This window comes from Podarcis raffonei, chromosome 2 (genome assembly GCF_027172205.1).
Source record: "Podarcis raffonei isolate rPodRaf1 chromosome 2, rPodRaf1.pri, whole genome shotgun sequence".
NCBI lineage: Eukaryota > Metazoa > Chordata > Lepidosauria > Squamata > Lacertidae > Podarcis > Podarcis raffonei.
Window position 1 is genome coordinate 110,283,827 of NC_070603.1, and position 22,097 is coordinate 110,305,923.

General features: G+C 41.9%; 3 protein-coding genes and 1 long non-coding RNA gene across 8 annotated transcripts in view; 3 read left to right on the forward strand and 1 right to left on the reverse strand.

Annotated features, from left to right (window-relative positions):
* LOC128408627 (zinc finger protein 208-like) overlaps window positions 1-2,374 on the forward strand; it is a 75,739-nt gene extending 73,365 nt beyond the window's left edge. Inside the window, exon 3 of the mRNA XM_053378587.1 lies at window positions 402-2,374. Within this exon, the coding sequence (XP_053234562.1) occupies window positions 402-1,973 (1,572 nt within the window). The 3' untranslated portion in view covers window positions 1,974-2,374. The remainder of the gene's footprint in view (window positions 1-401) is intronic.
* Window positions 1-22,097, forward strand: part of LOC128408629 (oocyte zinc finger protein XlCOF6-like) — a 109,811-nt gene that overhangs the window by 39,366 nt on the left and 48,348 nt on the right. The gene's annotated exons all lie outside the window — the stretch shown is intronic.
* LOC128408632 (zinc finger protein 709-like) overlaps window positions 1-22,097 on the forward strand; it is a 60,909-nt gene that overhangs the window by 34,150 nt on the left and 4,662 nt on the right. Inside the window, exon 1 of one of the 5 annotated variants that reach the window (XM_053378599.1) lies at window positions 15,486-15,565. The exons of 3 other annotated variants lie outside the window; for them this stretch is intronic. The gene's annotated coding sequence lies outside the window, so the exon portion shown is untranslated. Of the gene's footprint in view, window positions 1-15,485; window positions 15,566-19,641; window positions 19,775-22,097 lie in introns of those variants that run through there. One more of the 5 variants, XM_053378602.1, reaches the window with a different exon arrangement.
* Window positions 12,385-14,400, reverse strand: LOC128408641 (uncharacterized). Its single transcript, XR_008329138.1, has 2 exons — window positions 13,907-14,400; window positions 12,385-12,734 (listed from the first exon to the last, which is right to left on the reverse strand). It is a non-coding gene; the product is annotated as an uncharacterized LOC128408641 (long non-coding RNA).

Consider the following 22,097-nt stretch of genomic DNA (forward strand, 5'->3'; position numbering starts at 1 on the left):
CTCACACAGGGGAGAAACCCTTTAAATGTATTGAATGTGGAAAGAGCTTTAGTCGTAGTGGAGCCCTTAGAACACATCAACGAACTCACACGGGGGAGAAACCATTTAATTGCATTGATTGTGAAAAGAGCTTCAGTTGTCGTGGAGCCCTTAGAACACATCAGCGAACTCACACAGGGGAGAAACCCTTTAAATGTATTGAATGTGGAAAGAGCTTGAGTTCTAGTGGAGCCCTTAAAATACATCAACGAACTCACACAGGGGAGAAACCGTTTGAATGTATGGAATGTGGAAAGAGCTTCAGTGAAAGTCGAAACCTTAGAAAACATCAACGAACTCACACAGGGGAGAAACCATTTCAATGCACTGAATGTGGAAAGAGCTTCAGTGAAAGTAGAAACCTTAGAATACATCAACGAACTCACACAGGGGTGAAACCGTTTGAATGTATTGAATGTGGAAAGAGCTTCAGTGAAAGTCGAAACCTTAGAATACATCAACGAACTCACACAGGGGTGAAACCGTTTGAATGCATTGAATGTAGAAAGAGCTTGGCTTCTAGTGGAGCCCTTAGAAGACATCAACGAACTCACACGGGGGAGAAACCATTTAATTGCATTGAATGTGGAAAGAGCTTTAGTCATAGTGGTGCCCTTAAAACACATCAACAAACTCACACAGGGGAGAAACCATTTGAATGCATTGAATGTGGAAAGAGCTTCAGTCAAAGTGGAAACCTTAGAATACATCAACGAACTCACACAGGGGAGAAACCATTTGAATGCATTGAATGTGGAAAGACCTTGGGTTCTAGTGGAGCCCTTAGAGGACATCAACGAACTCACACAGGGGAGAAACCATTTGAATGTATTGAATGTGGAAAGTACTTCAGTGAAAGTGGAAAACTTAGACTACATCAACGAACTCACACAGGGGAGAAACCATTTAAATGTATTGAATGTGGAAAGAGCTTCAGTCGTAGTGGAGACCTTAGAACACATCAACAAACTCACACGGGGGAGAAACCCTTTAAATGTATTGAATGTGGAAAGAGCTTCAGTCGTAGTGGAGACCTTAGAACACATCAACGAACTCACACGGGGGAGAAACCCTTTAAATGTATTGAATGTGGAAAGAGCTTCAGTCATAGTGGAGACCTTAGAACACATCAACGAACTCACACGGGGGAGAAACCATTTAATTGCATTGAATGTGGAAAGAACTTCAGTTGTAGTGGAGCCCTTAGAACACATCAGCGAACTCACACAGGGGAGAAACCATTTGAATGTATTGAATGTGGAAAGTACTTCAGTGAAAGTGGAAAACTTAGACTACATCAACGAACTCACACAGGGGAGAAACCCTTTAAATGTATTGAATGTGGAAAGAGCTTCAGTCATAGTGGAGACCTTAGAACACATCAGCGAACTCACACAGGGGAGAAACCATTTGAATGTATTGAATGTGGAAAGGGCTTCAGTCAAAGTGGAGACCTTAGAACACATCAACGAACTCACACGGGGGAGAAACCATTTAAATGCATTGAATGTGGAAAGAGCTTCAGACAGAATGCAGCCCTTAGAAGGCATCAACGAACTCACACAGGAGAGAAACCATTTGAATGTATGGAATGTGGAAAGGGCTTCAGTCAAAGTGGAGACCTTAGAACACATCAACGAACTCACACGGGGGAGAAACCATTTAAATGCATTGAATGTGGAAAGAGCTTCAGTCAAAGTGGAGACATTAGAATACATCAACGAACTCACACGGGGGAGAAACCGTTTAAATGCATTGAATGTGGAAAGAGCTTTAGTAATAGTGGAGCCCTTAGAACACATCAACGAACTCACACAGGGGAGAAACCCTTTAAATGTATTGAATGTGGAAAGAGCTTCAGTCAAAATAAAAACCTTAGAATACATCAACAAACTCATACAGGGCAGAAACCATTTAAATGTATGGAGTGTTGAAAGAGCTTCAGACAGTGTGGAGACCTTAATATTCATGAGCGAATTCACCCAGGTGAAAAGCCATATCAATGTATGCAATGTTCCACTCAAGTTTCACTTTTTACCTCACATCAAGAAACTCATAAAGGCGGAAATGAATTTTAAATGCATGGAATCTGTTTGATGTTTTGGTGTTGGTATTTAAATTTGTATACACATATATATGTATTAAAGTAATGAAGGTCACATATACTAAATGTAGAAAAGAAGTTGGAAGTTGTTGCTAGATAAACGGGGAGAGTGTGAATCTGGAATGCTCAAGGTGTGTGATGAATCTGTTGAGTTTTGACCTCCGCCCTTCAATGCCAAAATGATGGGCTGCCCTTGTCTTGTGGATCAGCATCTGTCTGCTTTAGGGAAATGGGGTACCTCAGATGTTGGGAAACAACGCCCATAAGTCTCAGCCCATATGGCCAAGAATGATGGGAGTTGTAGTTCAAAAACTCAAGGGTGGAAAATCTCACGTTTCTTAGAACTTTCCTTTATGAATAATTATAGGTAAAACTTTTGTTGATACAGAGCTCATTTTTTATTCCAGGAGCAGCTGGTCACTTCTGCTTTATAAACAAAGCCAAATATATTGACACACTTTACATTAAAACCAAATTTTAGAACAGAGACAAACAATTTTTTTTTAAAAAACACCCTTTTCTTCTTTACAAACCATTATCTTCTCAATCCAAGATTTGCTTTTCATATGTATAAAAATATTTGGTTAGCAAGGGGGTACAGAAATAATAATAAAAAAGCTACAATAAAAGCATTATCAGCATTTAAAAAGAAATGCTATTGGATCTTCAAGGCATTGAGTTGCAAATTAAGGCAAAGATCAACCATTTCTTCTGCAAGCTGTTCCCCATCCAGTATTTCCCATCTTCTGCCTTCTGAACTATGTTCCTCTGCAAACCACTGGTCCAAATCTATTCAGTCCTCCTGCTCCCGGGAAGATTCAGAGGGAGGCTCTCACGAATGCGCCTCAGTGCAGCTCTTCTCAGCTGGGTCCCTGGTTAGGTTTTGGTTTAGGGGAGCAAGCATGGGCCTGGCCCTTGGGTGGGGGCGAGGGGAGAAGGGAAGAGAAGTAGAGGGGATGCTTCTTTTTCCTTGCAAGGCTAGTTCTTGTTTCTCCCAAGTATGCGCCTGTAATCAGCAAGTGTGCATTTAGCAGGAGTGTATCCCTTTGTCTTGGAGTGCAAGTTAATTCAGAAGGCATTAGAGCGAAGCGCGTGTATCGCATATGTTAAGTTGATTGCAACCTTTTTTAAAAAAATTAATATTCTTTATTCATTAAAAAATTTGCATGTCTATACAAACGCATCCATTCTTAAGGAAATTAGCCCTGAGTGCTCATTGGAAGGACAGATCGTGAAGCTGAGGCTGCAATGCTTTGGCCACCTCATGAGAAGAGAAGACTCGACTTCCGGGGTCAGCGCCATCGGTAATGGTGGATTCCCTCTAACTTTGAGGGATTAAGCTTTGCGGAAATTGGGTCTTGCCGCTACGGCGAAGCGGGGACCCCTCTAAAAATCACAGGCGGGTGAAGCCTGTGACCGTGGGACTCGGCGGGCACCTTCAGCGCCCCCCCAATTTGCAAGGGAACCCGACTACAGGCTTCGGAGCGAATGGGGTGAGCGGCGCGGTGCTGAGAACCAACTGCTTCTTCCGTGGAGCGAAGCCGCACAGCTGTTGCCGGAGAGCGCTGACTTTTTTCCTGTGACAATTCGGCCATCAAAACAACTACCTGTGAGTAGGTTAAATCTGAAGATCTGAAAATAAGGGAAACAAGTTTTAATTTGGCACCGAAGCGGGAAGGTTTAAACAGGAAGTCCGCCTTCCGCTTCTTGTAAACAGATCAAAGCAAAGAACTTCTAAGCTAAGATCTGGAAAGTCGACTGAAAAGGACTATAATCCTAACATCAATACAAGAGATCTCCCTCCCTTGGTTGCAGGAGGGGGGGGGAAGGGAGAAGTAAATTTTCCTGCAAAAAGAGAGGAAAGGAAACAAAAGTCCACCGCTTAAAGCCTGGGAACGGGCTGCCAATGGACAATAAGATTGCTGCATTGTGAAGCGAGCTGCTTATGGACAATGTAATTTTTGACAGCTAACTCTGCAAGAGAGATACATTGTTTCTGACTGGTTTCTCCTGATTTTAAGGTAACAGAAAACTAACTGAAATTGAAACTGTTGCTTATTTTGTTAAATGGGGGACTAGAAAGAGTTATTTTAATGCAACAAGTATTGACTGTTACTGTGTCCCCCTGAAATTGTTACAACAACTGGCCAGGGGAATTTTCCACTTCAAAACAAACTCTGGCCGTGGGTCGACTTTAAACAATTATATACACAAGGGCCACAGAAAGAGATTGATATAGATCAATTTTAAAAAACAAATGGACTACAAAAAATCTCTCAAGAAAATAAGTTAACGTTGAACTATAAAATAACGGAACAGGAGGTAGAAGGTGCTATCCAGAATATGCAACTGGGTAAATCTCCAGGGCCGGACGGTTTAACTTCAAGATATTATAGATCTTTGAAAGATTGGATAATTCAACCACTAAAGGAAGTTTGTAATGCAAAAAAGCACCAGCGCCGTGGAAGGAAGCTTACATTACACTTATACCGAAAACTGAGTCTGAGAAGACACAACTTAAGAACTACCGCCCCATATCTCTGCTTAATGTGGATTACAAAATCTTTGCAGATATTTTGGCTAAAAGATTAAAAAAAGTACTAGTGGAAGAGATAAAGAGCAAGCAGGCTTTCTCCTGGGCAGACACTTGTCTGACAACACGAGGAATATCATTAATATTTTAGAAAAATTACAAGTGAACATTAATACTAAAGCAGTTTTGATATTTGTGGACGCGGAGAAAGCTTTTAACAACATTTCTTGGAGTTTTATGAAGAAAAATCTTCAAGGGATGGGGGTTGGTCAAGGTTTTGGAAATGGTATAGGTGCAATTTATTCAGAACAAAAGGCTAAACTAATTGTTAACAATGTGGTGATGGAGGAATTTAAGATAAAGGGACACGACAAGGTTGCCCAATTTCCCCATTGCTCTTTATTTTGGTCCTGGAGGTTCTCCTAAATATGATCAGAATGGACCAACTGGTTAAAGGTATATAAGTCGGAGCCAAACAGTACAAATTGAAAGCTTTTGCAGACAATCTAGTACTGACATTACAGGAGCCAGAATCTAGTACTAAAAGAGTATTGGAATTGATTCAAGAATTTGGTCAGGTTGCAGGATTTAAGTTGAATAAGTTAAAAACTAAAGTTCTAGAGAAAAATCTAACGCCGATTGAGAAAGAGAGGTTTCAGACAGAGACAGGTTTAACATTGGTTAAGAAAGTAAAATACCTGGGGGGTTAATATGACCGCTAAGAACTTGAATTTATTTAAAGATAACTATGAAAAATGTTGGTCAGAAGTGAAAAAGGATTTAGAAATATGGTCAAATTTGAAGCTTTCCTTGCTAGGCCATATTGCTGCTATAAAAATGAATGTATTGCCAAGAACGTTGTTTTTGTTTCAATCATTGCAAATTTTGGACAAAATGGACTGTTTCAAGAAGTGGCAGAGAGATATTTCCAGATTTGTCTGGCAGGGCAAGAAGCCCAGAATAAAATTTAAAATACTAACTGATGCAAAAGAAAGAGGTGGATTTGCCCTGCCAGACCTAAGACTTTATTATGAATCTGAAGCATTTTGCTGGCTGAAAGAATGGCTGCTTCTTGAGAACACAGACATTTTGGATTTAGAAGGTTTCAATAATGTATTTGGGTGGCATGCATATTTGTGGTATGACAAGGTCAAAGCACATAAAGCATTTAAAAACCATATTGTCAGGAAAGCATTGTTCAATGTCTGGATAAGATATAAAGATTTGCTTGAAAATAAAACCCCAAGGTGGCTATCACCGATGGAAGCGAAGGCTCAGAAAAAGCTCAATATGGAGGCCAAATGGCCGAAATATTGGGAGATTTTGGAACAAGAAGGAGATAAATTGAAATTGCAGAGTTTTGAGAAACTAAAAGATAAAGTGCGAGATTGGCTCCATTATTATCAAATAAGGGAGGCTTATAATCTGGACAAGAAAATTGGCTTCCAGGTGGAAAAATCAAAATTGGAAACAGAACTGTTAGATCCCAAAACTAAGATATTATCAAGAATGTATAACTTGCTGTTGAAATGGAATACTCAGGATGAAACGGTGAAATCTGCTATGATAGAATGGGCACAAGATGTCGGACATAACATTATGTTGGCTGACTGGGAACAATTATGGACCACAGGTATGAAATTTACGGCATGTAATGCTTTAAGAGAGAATATTATGAAAATGATATACAGGTGGTACATGACACCAGTCAAGCTTGCAAAAATCTACCATTTGCCTGATAATAAATGTTGGAAATGTAAAGAAAATGAAGGTACATTCTTTCACCTCTGGTGGACGTGCCCAAAGATCAAGGCTTTCTGGGAGATGATATATAATGAAATGAAAAAGCTATTTAAATATACCTTCCTCAAGAAACCAGAGGCCTTTCTCTTGGGCATGGTCGGCCAATTGGTGTTAAAGAAGGATAGAACTTTTTTATGTATGCTACAATAGCAGGAAGAATACTCATTGCAAAGTATTGGAAGACACAAGATCTACCCACCCTGGAAGAATGGCAGATGAAAGTTATGGACTATATGGAATTGGCGGAAATGACCGGCAGAATCCGAGACCAGGGAGAAGAGTTGGTGGAAGAAGATTGGAAGAAATTTAAAGACTATCTACATAAACACTGCAAAATTAATGAATGTTAGAATGATGTTGGCATGAAGTTAAGTGGTTCTAGCAGCAGTGTTATAAAGGAGTATGTAAAAATGGATTTTATCAGATGAGAATGTAAAGATATAATACATTCAGGTAGAGGAATAAGATAAAAACAAGGAGGGAAAAGATTTGCTGATTTAACTAACTGAACTGGAATACAAAAAAGGGAGGTGTGAGGAGGTCAGGGAAACAAGTAAACGAAAGATAAGATATGAAAAGATTGATTTGATTTTAATTGTTTTTTGCTTTTCTGTATTTTGTAATTTTTTCTTTTTTCTCTCTTTTTTTCTTATTTTGCAACTTTTTTGTAATCTTTCTTTAAACTTTAATAAATACCTTTTAAAAAAAAGAAGAAGAAGAGAAGACTCCCTGGAAAAGACTCTGATGCTGGGAAAGATGGAGGGCACAAGGAGAAGGGGACGACAGAGGACGAGATGGTTGGACAGTGTTCTCGAAGCTACAAACATGAGTTTGATCAAACTGCGGGAGGCAGTGGAAGACAGGAGTGCCTGGCATGCTCTGGTCCATGGGGTCACGAAGAGTCGGACACGACTAAACAACAACATACAAACATTATGTACAATCTTTTAACAGGTAGAAAAAACAAAATAATAGAAAATAGAAAATTTATAAAGAAAGAAAAAAATAAAGAATTAAAAAAGATAAGAAACCAAGAAATAATAGTAAGGAAAAAAGACAAAGTTATTTACATAGTAAAAGTACTCTTCGACACAATCATTCCCATCCTGCTCATTCTACTGTTTGATATAACATTCTTTTTTACACAGGCTTACATTATATAATACCATTTCTTTCTGCTTTGTATACATTCCTTTGATCTTTTTCTTTACAAATATCACTCAATTTCTGCTCATATGGAGTTATTTGTACAATACAGTTTTACATAATTCTGAAATATTATCCATTCTCTAGTTGTTTTTTGTTTCAATATTCCTCTAACTGATCTCGTCAGCTTTGCTAATTGTAGATATCATAACATGAGTATCTGCCAATCTGTAATCTCTGAGAGCGTTTCATTTTTCCAGCTCCTTCCTATAAGGGTTCTAGCTGTTGTTATACCATACATAAACAATGATCTTAGGACTTTTTAAATTTCTGATGGTAATATACCAAGTAGGAAAATCTTTGGGGTTTTTTTAAAAAAGTAATTTTAAATAGTTTCTTAAAGTCGTTCTAAATATCATTCCAGTATTTGCCAATGGCTACACAGGTCCACCACGTATGATAGTATGACCCCTCCTTTTTTTACATCTCCAACAGGTTGATGTTTTCCCTTTATACATTTTAGCAAGCTTTTTGGGAGTAAGATGCCATCTATATACCACTCCCTGCAAGGCCTTTCCCACCTGGCCTAGGGGGCGGGGCCCAGACTCACCCAGCCCTATTTAACATGTATTCTGTAGTTGACCTTTGTAATGTGTTGTTTTGAAATCTTTAAGATAATAGTTTAGTTTTCTGTTACGTTGCTTTGACCGTATACTCTATATTTCACATTTTTCACATTGTTTTATTTACCGTATTTTTCGCTCTATAACACACACCCAACCATAACACGCACGTAGTTTTTAGAGGAGGAAAACAAGGAAAAAAATATTCTAAACGAAACAGTGGATGTATGATTTTTGTGGTTCATTCTGTGGCCACAGACATGTGATCTGATGGTGAGTTTGGGGTAGCCCAATGCAAAAATCCTGAGGATCCATGTGGATCTGTGCTTTGTAACCGCGTTTTTGCACCACTGCGGCCCCAGGCAACAGTGAGTGCGTGATTTTTTTGGTGCAAACTGTAGCCATGGACATGCTATGTGATCTGATGGTGAATTTGGGGTGACCCAATGCAAAAATCCTGAGGATCCATGTGGAGCTGTGCTTTGTAACCACGTTTTAAGTGGGGAGGGAAGGAAAGCACTCAAGGGACAAGGAGCACGCGTGGAGTGTGTGGAGAAGGATGCTGCTAATCATGCAGAAGAGGGGTTTAAGGGGTGAAGGCTCCTCTCCTCTCCCTCTTTGCTCCTTTAAAGCAAGCAGGCTCTGCTTTTCTTCCTCCTCCCCGGCTCACCCCCCCCCGGCTTAGCGAGCTGAAAATCTTTCCTGCTATTTAACGAGCTGAGTGTTGAGGAGAGAGGGACAGAGAGCCTGCTTGCTTTAAAGGAGCCAACCGGACACTTGTGTAAGCGGCTCCTCTCCTCTCCCGCTTTGCTCCTTTAAAGAAACAGGCTCTCTGTCCCTCTCTCCTCCCCTCTCAGCGGCTCTTCTCCCGCTTTGCTGTTTCAAAGCGAGCCACGGAGGAGGGAAGCATTCTCTCCATAACACGCACAGACATTTCCCCTTACTTTCTAGGAGGGAAAAAATGTGTGTTATGGAGCGAAAACTACGGTATGTTTTTTGATTTAGTATGCTGTAAATCACTTTGAGGTTTTTCTTAAAATTATAAAGTGGTATAGAAATTAAATAAAAGAAGTATAGAGCAGGGATATCCAACATGGGGTTGCTCAGATGTTGGGCAACAACTCCCATAAGCCTCAGCCCAGATGGTCAAGGTTGATGAGAGGTGTAGTTCAAAAGTTCAAGGGTGGAAAATCTCACCCGTATACAATCCCGTATACAAATAGCCAATTCAATTTCCTAGCTGCCAGCCTTTATGTGGCCAAAATGGAACCCTTCTTCCAAGGAAGAGAGGGAGGTACCAGTAACCTTGAGGCAGCTCCATTGGTTACGTATATCCAATAAATTTTTAGGTGGGGGGAAAAGATAGCCAAAGCCACGCAATGATAACTGCACATGGTCTGTGGATACCGAAAACTGGCTGTGGGGGTGGGGCGGTGGTGGACAGCAGGCATGGAAAACTAGAGAGGGATGGATAGCAGTGGAGTGTGCTGGAAAAGGGTAATGTTTTGGATCACAAGCCCTCAGTGCCTCAGCATTTTCTTCCATGTCTTTACTGGACAGGCTGCTCTGGTGCACTGGAGATAGAGTACCTTGCCTTCAACTTCTTCTCAATGCCAGCATCCACCTCCCATCATCCACAGCCATATATGACAATTGCTGAGCCTGATGGGAATTGTAATTCAGCAACATCTGGAGGGCCAGAGGTTCCCAAACTTTCCTGCAGGCTCCGGCCTAAGACTGAGTTCATCAGAGTTGGGTCCTTGTTGGCTAAGAGCGCCAGGGATGATGGAGTTGTAGTCCAACATCTAGGGACCCAAGGTTGAATGATGCTGGCTTGTAGGACATATTGCTGCCTAGGCTAAGCAGTCCTGGGTCTTGGGAGGAGGCCACAGGTATACCACCTTGAGTTTCATCATGGAAGAAAAGAAGGATATGGCAGCAGGAAACTAGAATGTTTCTTAAATAAATCTTGGCCCATGGTTGCTTTTTGCTAAGCCCTGCTATATACGCCCGCAGGACTCTACCTCATGTTGGATTTTGGGCAGGGGGGAGGTGTGTTGCCAGGATACTTTGTTCATCCTGATTGCATTCTTTCTGCATAAAGCGTGTAAATCATTTTAACTGATTTTAATAGCATTCTGATACTGCTTTAAACTGCCAAGGGTGGGGCCTTATAGTGAAGGGTGGCAAAAAAATAATCTGAATACAGTGCTCTGCATTGGGATACAAAAGGGTCAAGCTAGAATGAGTTTCGTTTGCCTAACTGGGCTCCCAATATTGTTTCCTATGGTAATGGCACACGGCATGAACCTCACAGAAGTGAGTGAAAACAAAATGAAACCTATTATTCAAGAATCCAGTCAGTTAGCTAACCTTGACCGTGGCAGAAATGCATTTAACCCACCTTCCCTTGAAACAGCCTTGCCCTACAATGCTGTGTCACAAGCTGTCCATGGCAATGATCCCAGATCTCAGAAGGCAGGCAGTGGGGACGAGTGCTGTGTTGCCCTGTGAGGAACACAAAACGGCACTGGAGGCTGCCATTGTGGGCTCCATTTGTTCACTGTCACCTTCTGATTGCTTGCCTTCTCCACATCCACACCACATTTAAATCATTCTAGTACCACTTCAGTCAGTCATGGATTCCCCAAAGCATTCTGGGAGCTGTAGTGAGTCTGGCTGGCTGTTGCTGCTGCATGTCACTGTTCACTGTTTCTGTGTGTCTGTGAGGAGAATACAGGACACTGCAAAAGACACAGGGTGCCATAAGCTAGACAGAGAGTGATCCCTCCCTATACATGTAAATAGAGAGACTTCTGTTCAGGAGATTTCTGTATAAAGAACTCTTTATAGAGGGGGAAATGGGGAGGTTGGAGTGGAACCATGTTTGCATAAATATGACAATGAAAAATATGCTTTCCATTAAATTTTTTATTAAAATAATTCATTCAGTTACCCAGAAGAGTCATTAGGCTTTTTTTGCTGTAAGCTACTTTATACATTTTAAGTGGGTCAGGAAACCCTTGATCCCGCTCCTTAAAATACCGAATGGGACTCCTAAATAAATATGCATAGGCCCAGGCTGCACAAAAACGCTTATTTTGTACTGCAGCCCACATCTCAGAATAACAGATAGGCACCATACTGAGATTTCTGTAACTACTCCATACAGGGCATGTTATAAGGTGATAGTAAACCTGCTGCATACATGTTATCTATGTGCTTTGTGGAGTATGTTTGGGGGCTTAGAGGAAATTTCCTCAACTGCAAACCAAAACGTCTTTCTTAGTTACCGCATATTGTCTGCTTCTTAGGTGCAAAACAAGGTGGCAGCCCTAATACCTAGACTGGCCCTTTGCAGGATCACATTCCATGGGTTTCCAATGAAGCTGCGTTGAGGAATGTTAATGGATGAGGGAGACTGTTGTTTTTTAAAATGTTTTTATTAAATTCTTGGGTACACCCAGAGTCCCTGTTTTCAAGTCACAGAATCCTTCAAACAAGTCAGTCCTATTCAGAGTGAGACAGTACTGTTCTAGGCAATATGGAGTTGGGGGGGGGGAAGAATACTGGGAAGAGAGAGGGAAGGAAAGCGGGAAAGAAATAAACATTTCATTCATTTCTATAGTATGTGAGTCTTTGCGTCAGCGTCAGGTAAACAGGTATTTTATTTTTATTGGCAGTGGGAGAGACCAGAGGGCTCAGGAGGTGGTTGGTTGCAGGATATTTGTCAAAGCAATGCCCAATCTCTGTGGTGTTTGAGAGCGACCCCCAATGGCTGTTCACACATGCGAGGGAGCCATTGCCTGCTGCAGTCAACATGTGGCGACCATGTGCATCTAAAATCCCAGGAGGCAGAGACCCAAATCTGGACCGCGACAAGGGGATGGCAGATCTCTAGCTAGGGATTGACCTGTGAGAATGTTTAGAAAGGCAGGAGAGGATTTTTTTTTTTTTGATGATATCCATACTAACTTGCGTTAACAAGTTCTATATCTTAGCATAGTTCAAACATTTTCCTTTTCAAATTTTCACAGCAGTAAGCTTGTTGCAGGCCCATCTGAGCCTCGCTATTTAAGATTCCTGATAAGATCCCTTGTTATTCCTCTTTAGAAGTGTAGATACGACAGTCTTACTAAAATCAATATAAAAGTAGTTTATTCATTTTCATTCAGTTCACAATTAGATTCCTGAAGGCAGGCTTAAGTTACAAAAGTATATCTATATCTATACATAAACTATAATCTAAGGGAGTTAGTCCCAAGTGACTGCGACGGAGCAGTCACTTCTCCTAACACATAGAAAAACACAAAATGGAGAAGAAAGAATGTAGCACACAGAGCATTGTGCTCCTCCACCCAGAATAGGCCACACCTATTTCAAGTCACATGTAGAGGAAGCGCTTGTCCCAGCTCAGGAGGAAAGGAAGTTTTCTCCTGGGTGGCACAAAGCATCCCCTAGCATGTCCACTCTAGGAATGTTGTACCTGGGGGGCCCACTAGGGGGCGCATTGGAAGCGCATTGGAAGATGGCCGACAATACCATCTCTCCGACCCACACGGGGTAATTAAGAGGCTGTTATGGGAGTAGGCAGCCTCCCTTGTTGTCCCAAGGAAATGGGGAACACTGCCCTTGCCTGCTGTGCCCATAAATAACCCCCTAATTTGAAAGAAGGGGGTGAGGGCCCTAGGCAGAATGCCCCCGTGTGGACCTTGGCTCTCCTGGACGCTGTTTCTGATCGCGCACTAGTTGCAGCAATTTGGAATAATTAATTACAAAAGAAGCAAATGCACTTATTTCAAGTGAAGAAGGGGAGTGAAGTCTGCTAATTTAAGTGACCTCTGCGAAAGAAGACGACGGGCTGGAGAAACAGGAATATTTTACAATGAAGATACACCAAGGCGGGGTATGTTGACAACGGGGCTGAATGGGGGGGGGGGAAACCTTTTTTACTTTCCTTCTATGTGATTTACAAGAACCCCTCTTCATTAGAACCGTCGGTTGAACTGACCCAAGCAGGATGATTAAGGTTTGTGTGGAGATAAACTTTAACCAAAAGTATGCTTTATGGAGACCGAGAAGCAATAAGAGCTTTTGGGAATGGCGCAGCAATTAATTTGGAGTCGCCATCTTGCCAAAGGATTTATAGCCGGGAGGAAGAACGGATTTGTTTTCAGACTGCATTCCTAGTGAATCTCCTCAGAGGTTTTGAGAAAGGAGGCAGATTGGTGAAGATTAATGACGCTAAGACTGTTTTGATGTATGGAAGTGATGTTATATGGAAAACGTCTGGATATGGCTACTGGATAAAAAAATAATATCCACGCAGGATTACAAACTGTTCTAACCAGCTTGCGGAGACTATCAGAGGTCACAAAGAGAAAGTAAAAATATATGAAAATAACAACAAGAGATGTGGAAAAATAATAAGAAAGGACTGGATAGTACTGTGAACATCATAAGGTTAGATTTGTGGACATTAAAACAGCAGTAAGAAGCAAGAAGTTGATTGGATCCCTTTGGAACTTGAAATATGGGTACCCCCAACAAAAATTTAAAATTTGGCTGTGTAATTTGGAATTTATGTAATTTGGTTTGATTTGATGTGATTGGTCGGTTAATAAAAAAATATTCTTTAAAAAAAAAGGAATGTTGTACCTGACTGCTATGAATTTCATATCCCACAGACCCAAGCTCCTCCTGCCCACTGACCAGAAAATGTCCCCCACAAAAAAAGCCCACCCTGAGATTCCGTCTCCTTTCGTTCTCCAATTTTACAAAGGCAAACTCCTATTATGCAAGAAATTGCTTAATAAAAATTTGTGGTGGTGCCCTCATTGTGAATAAGTGAGGTTCATAGACCACAGAATGAAAGAGTTGGAAGGGACCAAGGGGGTCTTGTAGCCGAACCCCCTGCAATGCAGGAATCTTTTTGATAAGGTGGGGCTTGAACCCACAACCCCCAGAGTCTCATGCTCTACCAACTGAGTTATCCCAGGACTCGGATCAAATTCAGCCGATAGGATTGCAATGAATCGGGAGCAAAGCTTTTGTATGAATATATTACCTCAAGTTATTCTGATGCTTCCAAATGCACTGGTACAAATAAATTTTCAGACTGAACAAGTGGTATAATTACTGTTGTTGTTGTTGTTGTTGTTGTTGTTGTTATTCTCCAGGCAATTTGGATGACTTCCAGCAAAATATAAAAACATAATAAGACATCAGACATTAAAAACTTCCTGATTCTGCTTCTTTGACAGAAGCCGACAGGGAACCAGGCAGAGGGCCTTCTTGGTAGTGGCACCCACTCTGGAATGCTCTCCCGTCAGATGTCCAGGAAATAAGCATCTATCTGACTTTTATAAGACATCTGAAGGCAGCCCTGTATGGAGAAGTTTTAATGTTTGATGTTTCATTGGTTTTTAAAAAAATATTCTGTTGGGAGCTGCCCTAGTGGCTGGGGAAACCCAGCCAGATGAGCGGGTATAAATAATGTTGTAATATTAATATTATTATGCTTAATTGAATAAGGTTTCCTGGAAGCCGCCGGAGGGGAGAGATGTTCTTGGGCTCCTCGCAGGTTTGGCCACCATGAGGAAAGTGCTGAGATTCCTGCATTGCAGGGGGTTGGACTAGATGACTCTCAGGGTCCCCTTCCACCTTTACGTTTCTATGATTCTAACAGGGTGCGGGACTGGATGGGCTTGATCAAACTACAGGGCTCTTCATGTGATCTGTGTGTGCATGTAGACGAACGTTTTTCGGTTTCTTTGTTTGTGTGTGTGTGTGTGTGTTGAGAGAGAGAGAGAGAGAGAGAGAACCTTCAGGGAGAGGCCCCATCTCTTATTTGCAACCAGGATGAAGGAGCTGCAATACCCCCACACTTGACCCACCGCTTCCCTGCCTGCTCTCTCTCCACCCCCAACCCCAATTATGGGTATTGCATTGCACCCCCCACAAAAGCTTGCTTACCCCGAGGCGCTTTGCACTCACCGGATTCCTTGCAGTACAAGGACACTGCACGACGGCAGAGGGGGCGGGTCAGCTGTTCTAATTAAGCCGCGCGCCCCTTTCCCAAGTCAGTATGGAGCAGCCCCACCCTCTTTTTCTCTCTCTCTAGCAGCTTGCACTCTCTGGCTTTAACCCTTAACAGAGCATCTGTTCCCTATACTCGAAGCCCAGGTTCCCTCCCTTCTCTCCCCATTGGCTGGGTCCTGCAATTATCCCGCCCCCGGAAGTATCCTGCCTCCCAGGCGGGGCTCCCATTTCCGCCCCCGCTGCCCAGGCTCGCTGCCACCATAGCCAGGATTTCGGGTGAGTGCAAAGCCAGCGGCGGGGAAGGAGGGAAGGGGCTTTGCAAGGGGTGGGGGTCCAGGATGAGAAGCCCCGGGACGGGGGGAAGAAGAGAAGGGAGGAAAGGGAGCTGTTTCTCTTAATGGGGCCTTGAAGGTGGAGGGGGGGGAGGGGTTTCCACTGTGGAAAGAGAGAAGCTTCCGCCTGCCCGGATCTGGTGCAAAGGGAGTTGCAGGGAAGGAGGCGGAAAAGGGGAGAGGGATGGGTATTGCAGACCAGCCTCGCCATAGTAGTAATAATAGTAATAATAATCTGATATTTATACCCCGCCCATTTTCTGGGTTTCCCCAGCCACTCTGGGCGGCTTCCAACAAAATAAGAAACACCAAAAACATCCAAATATCCAAGTCTTCCGTTTTGTAGAGGAGATGGGGACATGGATTGCTGGATGGCAGAGGGAGGAAGAGGAAAAGATGGGGAGGAAAACAAAGGCAGGGGGGTCCTGGCAGGAAGAAGGAAGGGGTGAGGCCTTCTCCAAAGAGCTCTTTGTTCCTTGAACTCCTTGCATAAAGTAGTGGGGGCGGGGCCGGATTGAGGTTTGATGAGGCCCTAAACTACTGGAGGTCATGGGGCCCTTTATATGTCCAGCTGTCCTTTGTCAACCACAAATTGTCGCTGTTTTTTGTGTTGAATATAGGCTGTGTGGTAATTTATGGACCTAATCAGTATCTAAAAAAATGTGCACATAATTGTTGAACTGAAATACAGTTGAGAAATATATTAATAATGAAATACAATTATGTATATTAATAGTGAAATAATTATTAAGCTCTAACTTAAAATGATTTTCTTATTCATAACAAACTTAATAATGCAAACTTAATAATGCATATTGGCATATGGCAATAACAAAAGTTCCTTTAGAAACACAGTTTACAAAGAATCATGATCTAGTCCTAGAAACTTGCTATAACTTGAAATTATAATAGGTGTAAATATACAGTGCAGACAACTACTAATAATAAATAGCTTTATTAATATGAAATTAATTGTTATAGCCTGTACAATGCAATTGTAGTTAATACAATGCATTTTTTTATATAAGTATCAATATTACCATAATAGTCCACATACTTCATTGGGACAGCAGACCTTTGTACCCTGTTACACTTAGTGAGTGTAAAAGACAGTATTTCTAGTAATATGTCGCATTACAAATAATAGCAATACTATACACACCTGTACGTAAAAAGTATTTTACAGGACTAATTGTATTACTGCATCTACCCAATACCCATTCAACTGTATAATTTTATCATGATTCATTGTGTACTGTGTATACAAACAGTACACAAACATGATCTAAATTACAATACTTTCTTGCCTTTGCCAAAGCAAAGTCACTGATGATATCATCAAATGATAAACTGCATAGCTTGTCACATTCTACGTACATGAGGCTGAAGTAACATAATTTATCTTGAGACATTGTTGTTCCGAATTCATTTTTTATCTTCTTCAGCTGTGAAATGGATCTTTACAAATGGCAATTTGCAATCATCATTCAAAGGAACATTCTCAGAATTGCTTCTACATTGGAGAATGCTGATTGGACATTGTTGTTGTTCTTTAGTCACTTAGTCGTGTCTGACTCTTTGTGACCTCATGGACCAGAGCACGCCAGGCACTCCTGTTTTCCACTGCCTCCTGCAATTTGGTCAAACTCATGTTAGTAGCTTTGAGAGCACTGTCCAACCATCTCGTCCTCTGCATATAAGTTAAATAAGCAAGGAGACAATATACAGCCTTGTACTCCTTTCCCAATTTTGAGCCAATCAGTTGTTCCATATCCAGTTCTAACTGTTGCTTCTTGTCCCACATAGAGATTTCTCAGGAGACAGATGAGGTGGTCAGGCACTCCCATTTCTTTAAGAACTTGCCATAGTTTGCTGTGGTCCACACAGTCAAAGGCTTTTGCGTAGTCAATGAAGCAGAAGTAGATGTTTTTCTGGAACTCTCTAGCTTTCTCCATAATCCAGCACATGTTTGCAATTTGGTCTCTGGTTCCTCTGCCCCTCCAAAATCCAGCTTGTACTTCTGGGAGTTCTCGGTCCACATACTGCTTAAGCCTGCCTTGTAGAATTTTAAGCATAACCTTGCTAGCGTGTGAGATGAGCGCAATTGTGCGGTAGTTGGAGCATTCTTTGGCGCTGCCCTTCTTTGGGATTGCGTTCTAGACTGATCTTCTCCAATCCTCTGGCCACTGCTGAGTTTTCCAAACTTGCTGGCATATTGAATGTAGCACCTTAACAGTATCATCTTGTAAGATTCCACTGGAATGTCATCACTTCCACTAGCCTTGTTATTAGCAGTGCTTTCTAAGGCCCATTTGACTTCACTCTCCAGGATGTTTGGCTCAAGGTCATCAGTCACACTACCTGGGGTGTATGGGACATCCATATCTTCCTGGCATAATTCCTCTGTGTATTCTTGCCACCTCTTCTTGATGTCTTCTGCTTCTGTTAAGTCCTTACCACTTTTGTCCTTTATTATGGTAATCTTTGCATAAAATGTTCCTTTCATATCTCCAATTTTCTTGAACAGATCTCTGGTTTTCCCATTCTATTGTTTCTCTCTATTTCTTTGCACTGCTCGTTTAAGAAGTCCCTCTTGTCTCTCCTTGCTATTCGTTGGAAGTCTGCATTCAGTTTTCTGTATCTTTAACTATCTCCCTTGCATTTTGCTTGCCTTCTGTCTCCCGCGGTTTGCAAGGCTTCATTGGACAACCACTTTGCTTTCTTGCATTTCCTTTTCATTGTGATGCTTTTCATTGCTGCCTCCTGTATGATGTTCCGAGCCTCCATCCATAGTTCTTCAGGCACTCTGTCCACCAAATCTAAATCCTCTCTTCCACTGTGTATTCACAAGGGATTTGATTTACCGTAGATTGTATCTTACTGGACCAGTGGTTTTCCCTACTTTCTTCTGTTTAAGCTTGAATTTTGCTCTAAGAAGCTGATGATCTGAGCCACAGTCAGCTCGAGGTCCTGTTTTTGCTGACTGTATAGAGCTTCTCCATCTTTGGCTGCAGAGAATATAATCAATCTGATTTCGATGCTGCCCATCTGGTGATGTCCATGTGTAGAGTCGTCTCTTGTGTTGTTGGAAAAGCGTGTTTGTGATGACCAGCTTGTTCTCTTGACAGAACTCTATTAGCCTTTGCCCTGCTTCGTTTTGATCTCCAAGGCCAAACTTGCCAGCTGTTCCTTTTATCTCTTGACTCCCTACTTTAGCGTTCCAATCCCCTATAATGAGAAGAACATCCTTCTTTGGTGTCACTTCTATAAGGTGTTGTAAGTCTTCATAGAATTGGTCAATTTCAGTTTCTTCAGCACCAGTAGTTGGTGCATAAACTTGGATTACTGTGATGTTAAAAGGTCTGCCTTGGATTCGTATCGAGATCATTCTATCATTTTTGAGATTGCATCCCAGTACAGCTTTCGCCACTCTTTTGTTGGCTATGAGGGCCACTCCATTTCTTTTACGGGTTTCTTGCCCACAGTAGTAGATGTGATGGTCACCCGAGCTGAATTCGCCCGTTCCCGTCCATTTTAGTTCACTGATGCCCAGGATGTCAATATTTATTCTTGCCATCTCATTTTTTACCACATCCAGCTTACCATGGTTCATGGATCTTATATTCCAGGTTCATATATTTTTCTTTGTAGCACTGGACTTTCCTTTCGCTTCCAGGCATATCCGCAACTGAGCGTCCTTTCGGCTTTGGCCCAGCCGCTTCATCAGCTCTGGATCTACTTGTACTTGCCCTCCGCTCTTCCCCAGTAGCATGTTGGACGCCTTCCGACCTGAGGGGCTCATCTTCCAGCGTCATAACTTTTATATGCCTGTTGTCTTTGTCCATGGAGTTTTCTTGGCAAGGATACTGGAGTGGCTTGCCGGTTCCTCCTCCAGGTGGATCACGTTTGGTCAAAACTCTCCACAATGACCTGTTCATCTTGGGTGCCCTACTCGGCGTAGTTCATAGCTTCTCTGAGTTCTTCAAGCCCCTTCGCCACGGCAAGGCAGTGATCCATGAAGGGGATCCTAATTAATCCTCCTAATTAAGCCTCCTAATTTAGCCGGGTCACTCCCTGCCTCCCAGGCGGGGGCTCCCATTCCCACCCCCGCTGCCCAGGGTCGCTGCATCTGCCGCCGCCATCAGGATTTTGGGTGAGTGCAAAGCCAGCGGTGGGGAGGGAGGGAAGGGGCTTGGCAAGGGGGTCCAGGATGAGAAGCCCCAGGACGGGGAGAGGCGGCCTGCACAAGTTCCAGGCGGGGAGAAGAAGAGAAGGGAGGAAAGGGAGCTGCTCTTTTTAATGGAGCCTTGAAGGTGGTGGGGGGGGAGGGGAGGGGTTTCCGCTGTGGAAAGAGAGAAGCTTCCTCCTGCCCAGATCTGGTGCAAAGGGAGTTGCATGGAAGGAGGTGGGAAAGGGGAGAGGGTTGGGCATTGCTGGCAAGGCTCGCAATAAAATAATAATAATAATACCATGCCCATTGTCTGGGTTTCCCCAGCCACTCTGAGCAGCTTGCAACAAAATAAAAAACAGCCAAAGCAACCAAACATTGAAGGCTTTTGTAGAAATGGCCTTCGATTTTAAAGAAATGCCCTCTTTAAGAAATCATGTGGTGTAAATATGCATGTTGTCCTCGAGGTGCAAACACACATAGCATGAGCAAGCAAGCAGTGCTCCAAAGTGCTTCTCTTGAGAACTTGCCATCTAAGTTGTTTACTAATGGCAAAAGCTCCTGTATGTTCCATGGAATCTACTCTCAGGCTGTTGTAAGCCAGAAAATCACTTATCTCTTCAGTTTACACCAATAAAACTCAGAAACAGGAGGAGTTAGGAGTCTAACATTGTTTATTGCAAAGCAATAGGTTACAGTTCGATCGTTCCACAAAACTGCAACCCTGCCTGGTGTTCCAGGCAGTGATATTTATATATGTAATGCCAAACAAAGCATTTGAATTTCCACCAATCGTATACAGTACAGTACATCAGAGATGTCCAAGTGGTCGACCACAATCGACAGGTAGTCTTCTGTGTTGTTTTGGGTCAGTTATTGGACCCTTGAAGGCTCCTCCCCTCTCCGCAACCACTTCTGCGCATGCTCCTGTTCTCTTTTTGCTCAGCAGTTCTTTGTTGTTTTTTAAATAATTTTTATTACATTTTCAGTTTTTTGTAATCACAATATCCATACATAAATCAAGAACTGAAACATTGCTCTATCCGAGCATCGACCTCCTCTCGCCCCTCATTCTGACTTTCGTACATATTTACCTTATACTTAGCATTTCTATAGACACTTTTTTACCTTCTCTCTTATTTTTATATTTCCTCTTATTAAATGCAAATCAGTTCCTTATATTGTCATTACGAAACATTTCAACCCAAAGCTACAAACCTTTTCAGATGTTTACAATATTCTTTCATATATAATATAAATTTGCTCCAGTCTTTTTGAAACAGTTTGTCGCGCTGATTCCGGATCTTCCCCGTCAGCTTTGCTAACTCTCCGTATTCCACCATCTTACTCCGCCATTCTTCCAATGTTGGAATCTCCTGTAATTTCCATTTCTGAACCAGAAGAATCCTTTTGGCCGTTGTGGCACACATAAATAGATTCACATCTTTTTTAAAAATTTCATCTCCAATTAGACCTAACAAAAATAACTGGTTTTTTACTGAAATTGTATTTAAAGATCTTTTTTATTTCATTGTAAATTGTACCCCAATAAGTTTTCACCCTAGTACACGTCCACCACATATGGAGGAAATTCCCCTCCTTTTCCTTACATTTCCAACAGTTTTTATCCTGATTTCTATACATTCTTGCAAGTTTGGCCGGTCTCATGTACCATCAATACATCATCTTCATTTGATTTTCTTTGAGTGACATACATGCTGTGAATTTAATGGTTTTGGTCCATAATATTTTCCATTCTTCAAAATCAATATTATGCCCCAAATCCTGGGCCCATTTGATCATAACACTTTTTACCTCGTCATCCTTTGTGTGCCACTCCAATAATAGCGTGTACATTTTCGACAGTGTTTTCCTTTTACTACTCAACAATTCAGTCTCTAGTTTTTATTTGATGCTACCAAACCCAGTTCTCTTGCTATCTTCTCCGAATACATCCTGCAATTGGTGATACTGCAATCAATCAGTTAATTTTTCTCTCAGTTCTTCAAATGGCTTTACCTTTAATTTCTTATCCACTTCCATTAACAGGTCTTTGTATGTTGCCCGTTCACTTCCCATGTTTTTCTTTTTTACTGCAAAGGCTTCCAATGGAGAAAGCCACCACAGGGTTTTACATTCAACCAGTGTTTTGTATCTATTCCAAACTTCGTATAATGATTTCCTAATGGTGTGATTTAAAAAACCTCTTACATATTTTAACCAGCAGTTCCTTGTTTTAATGTTTATTGTTGCCAAAAGAATCTAAATTTTTCTTGCTTCCCCTGCCTCCTTAAAAAAGTCCCTTTGG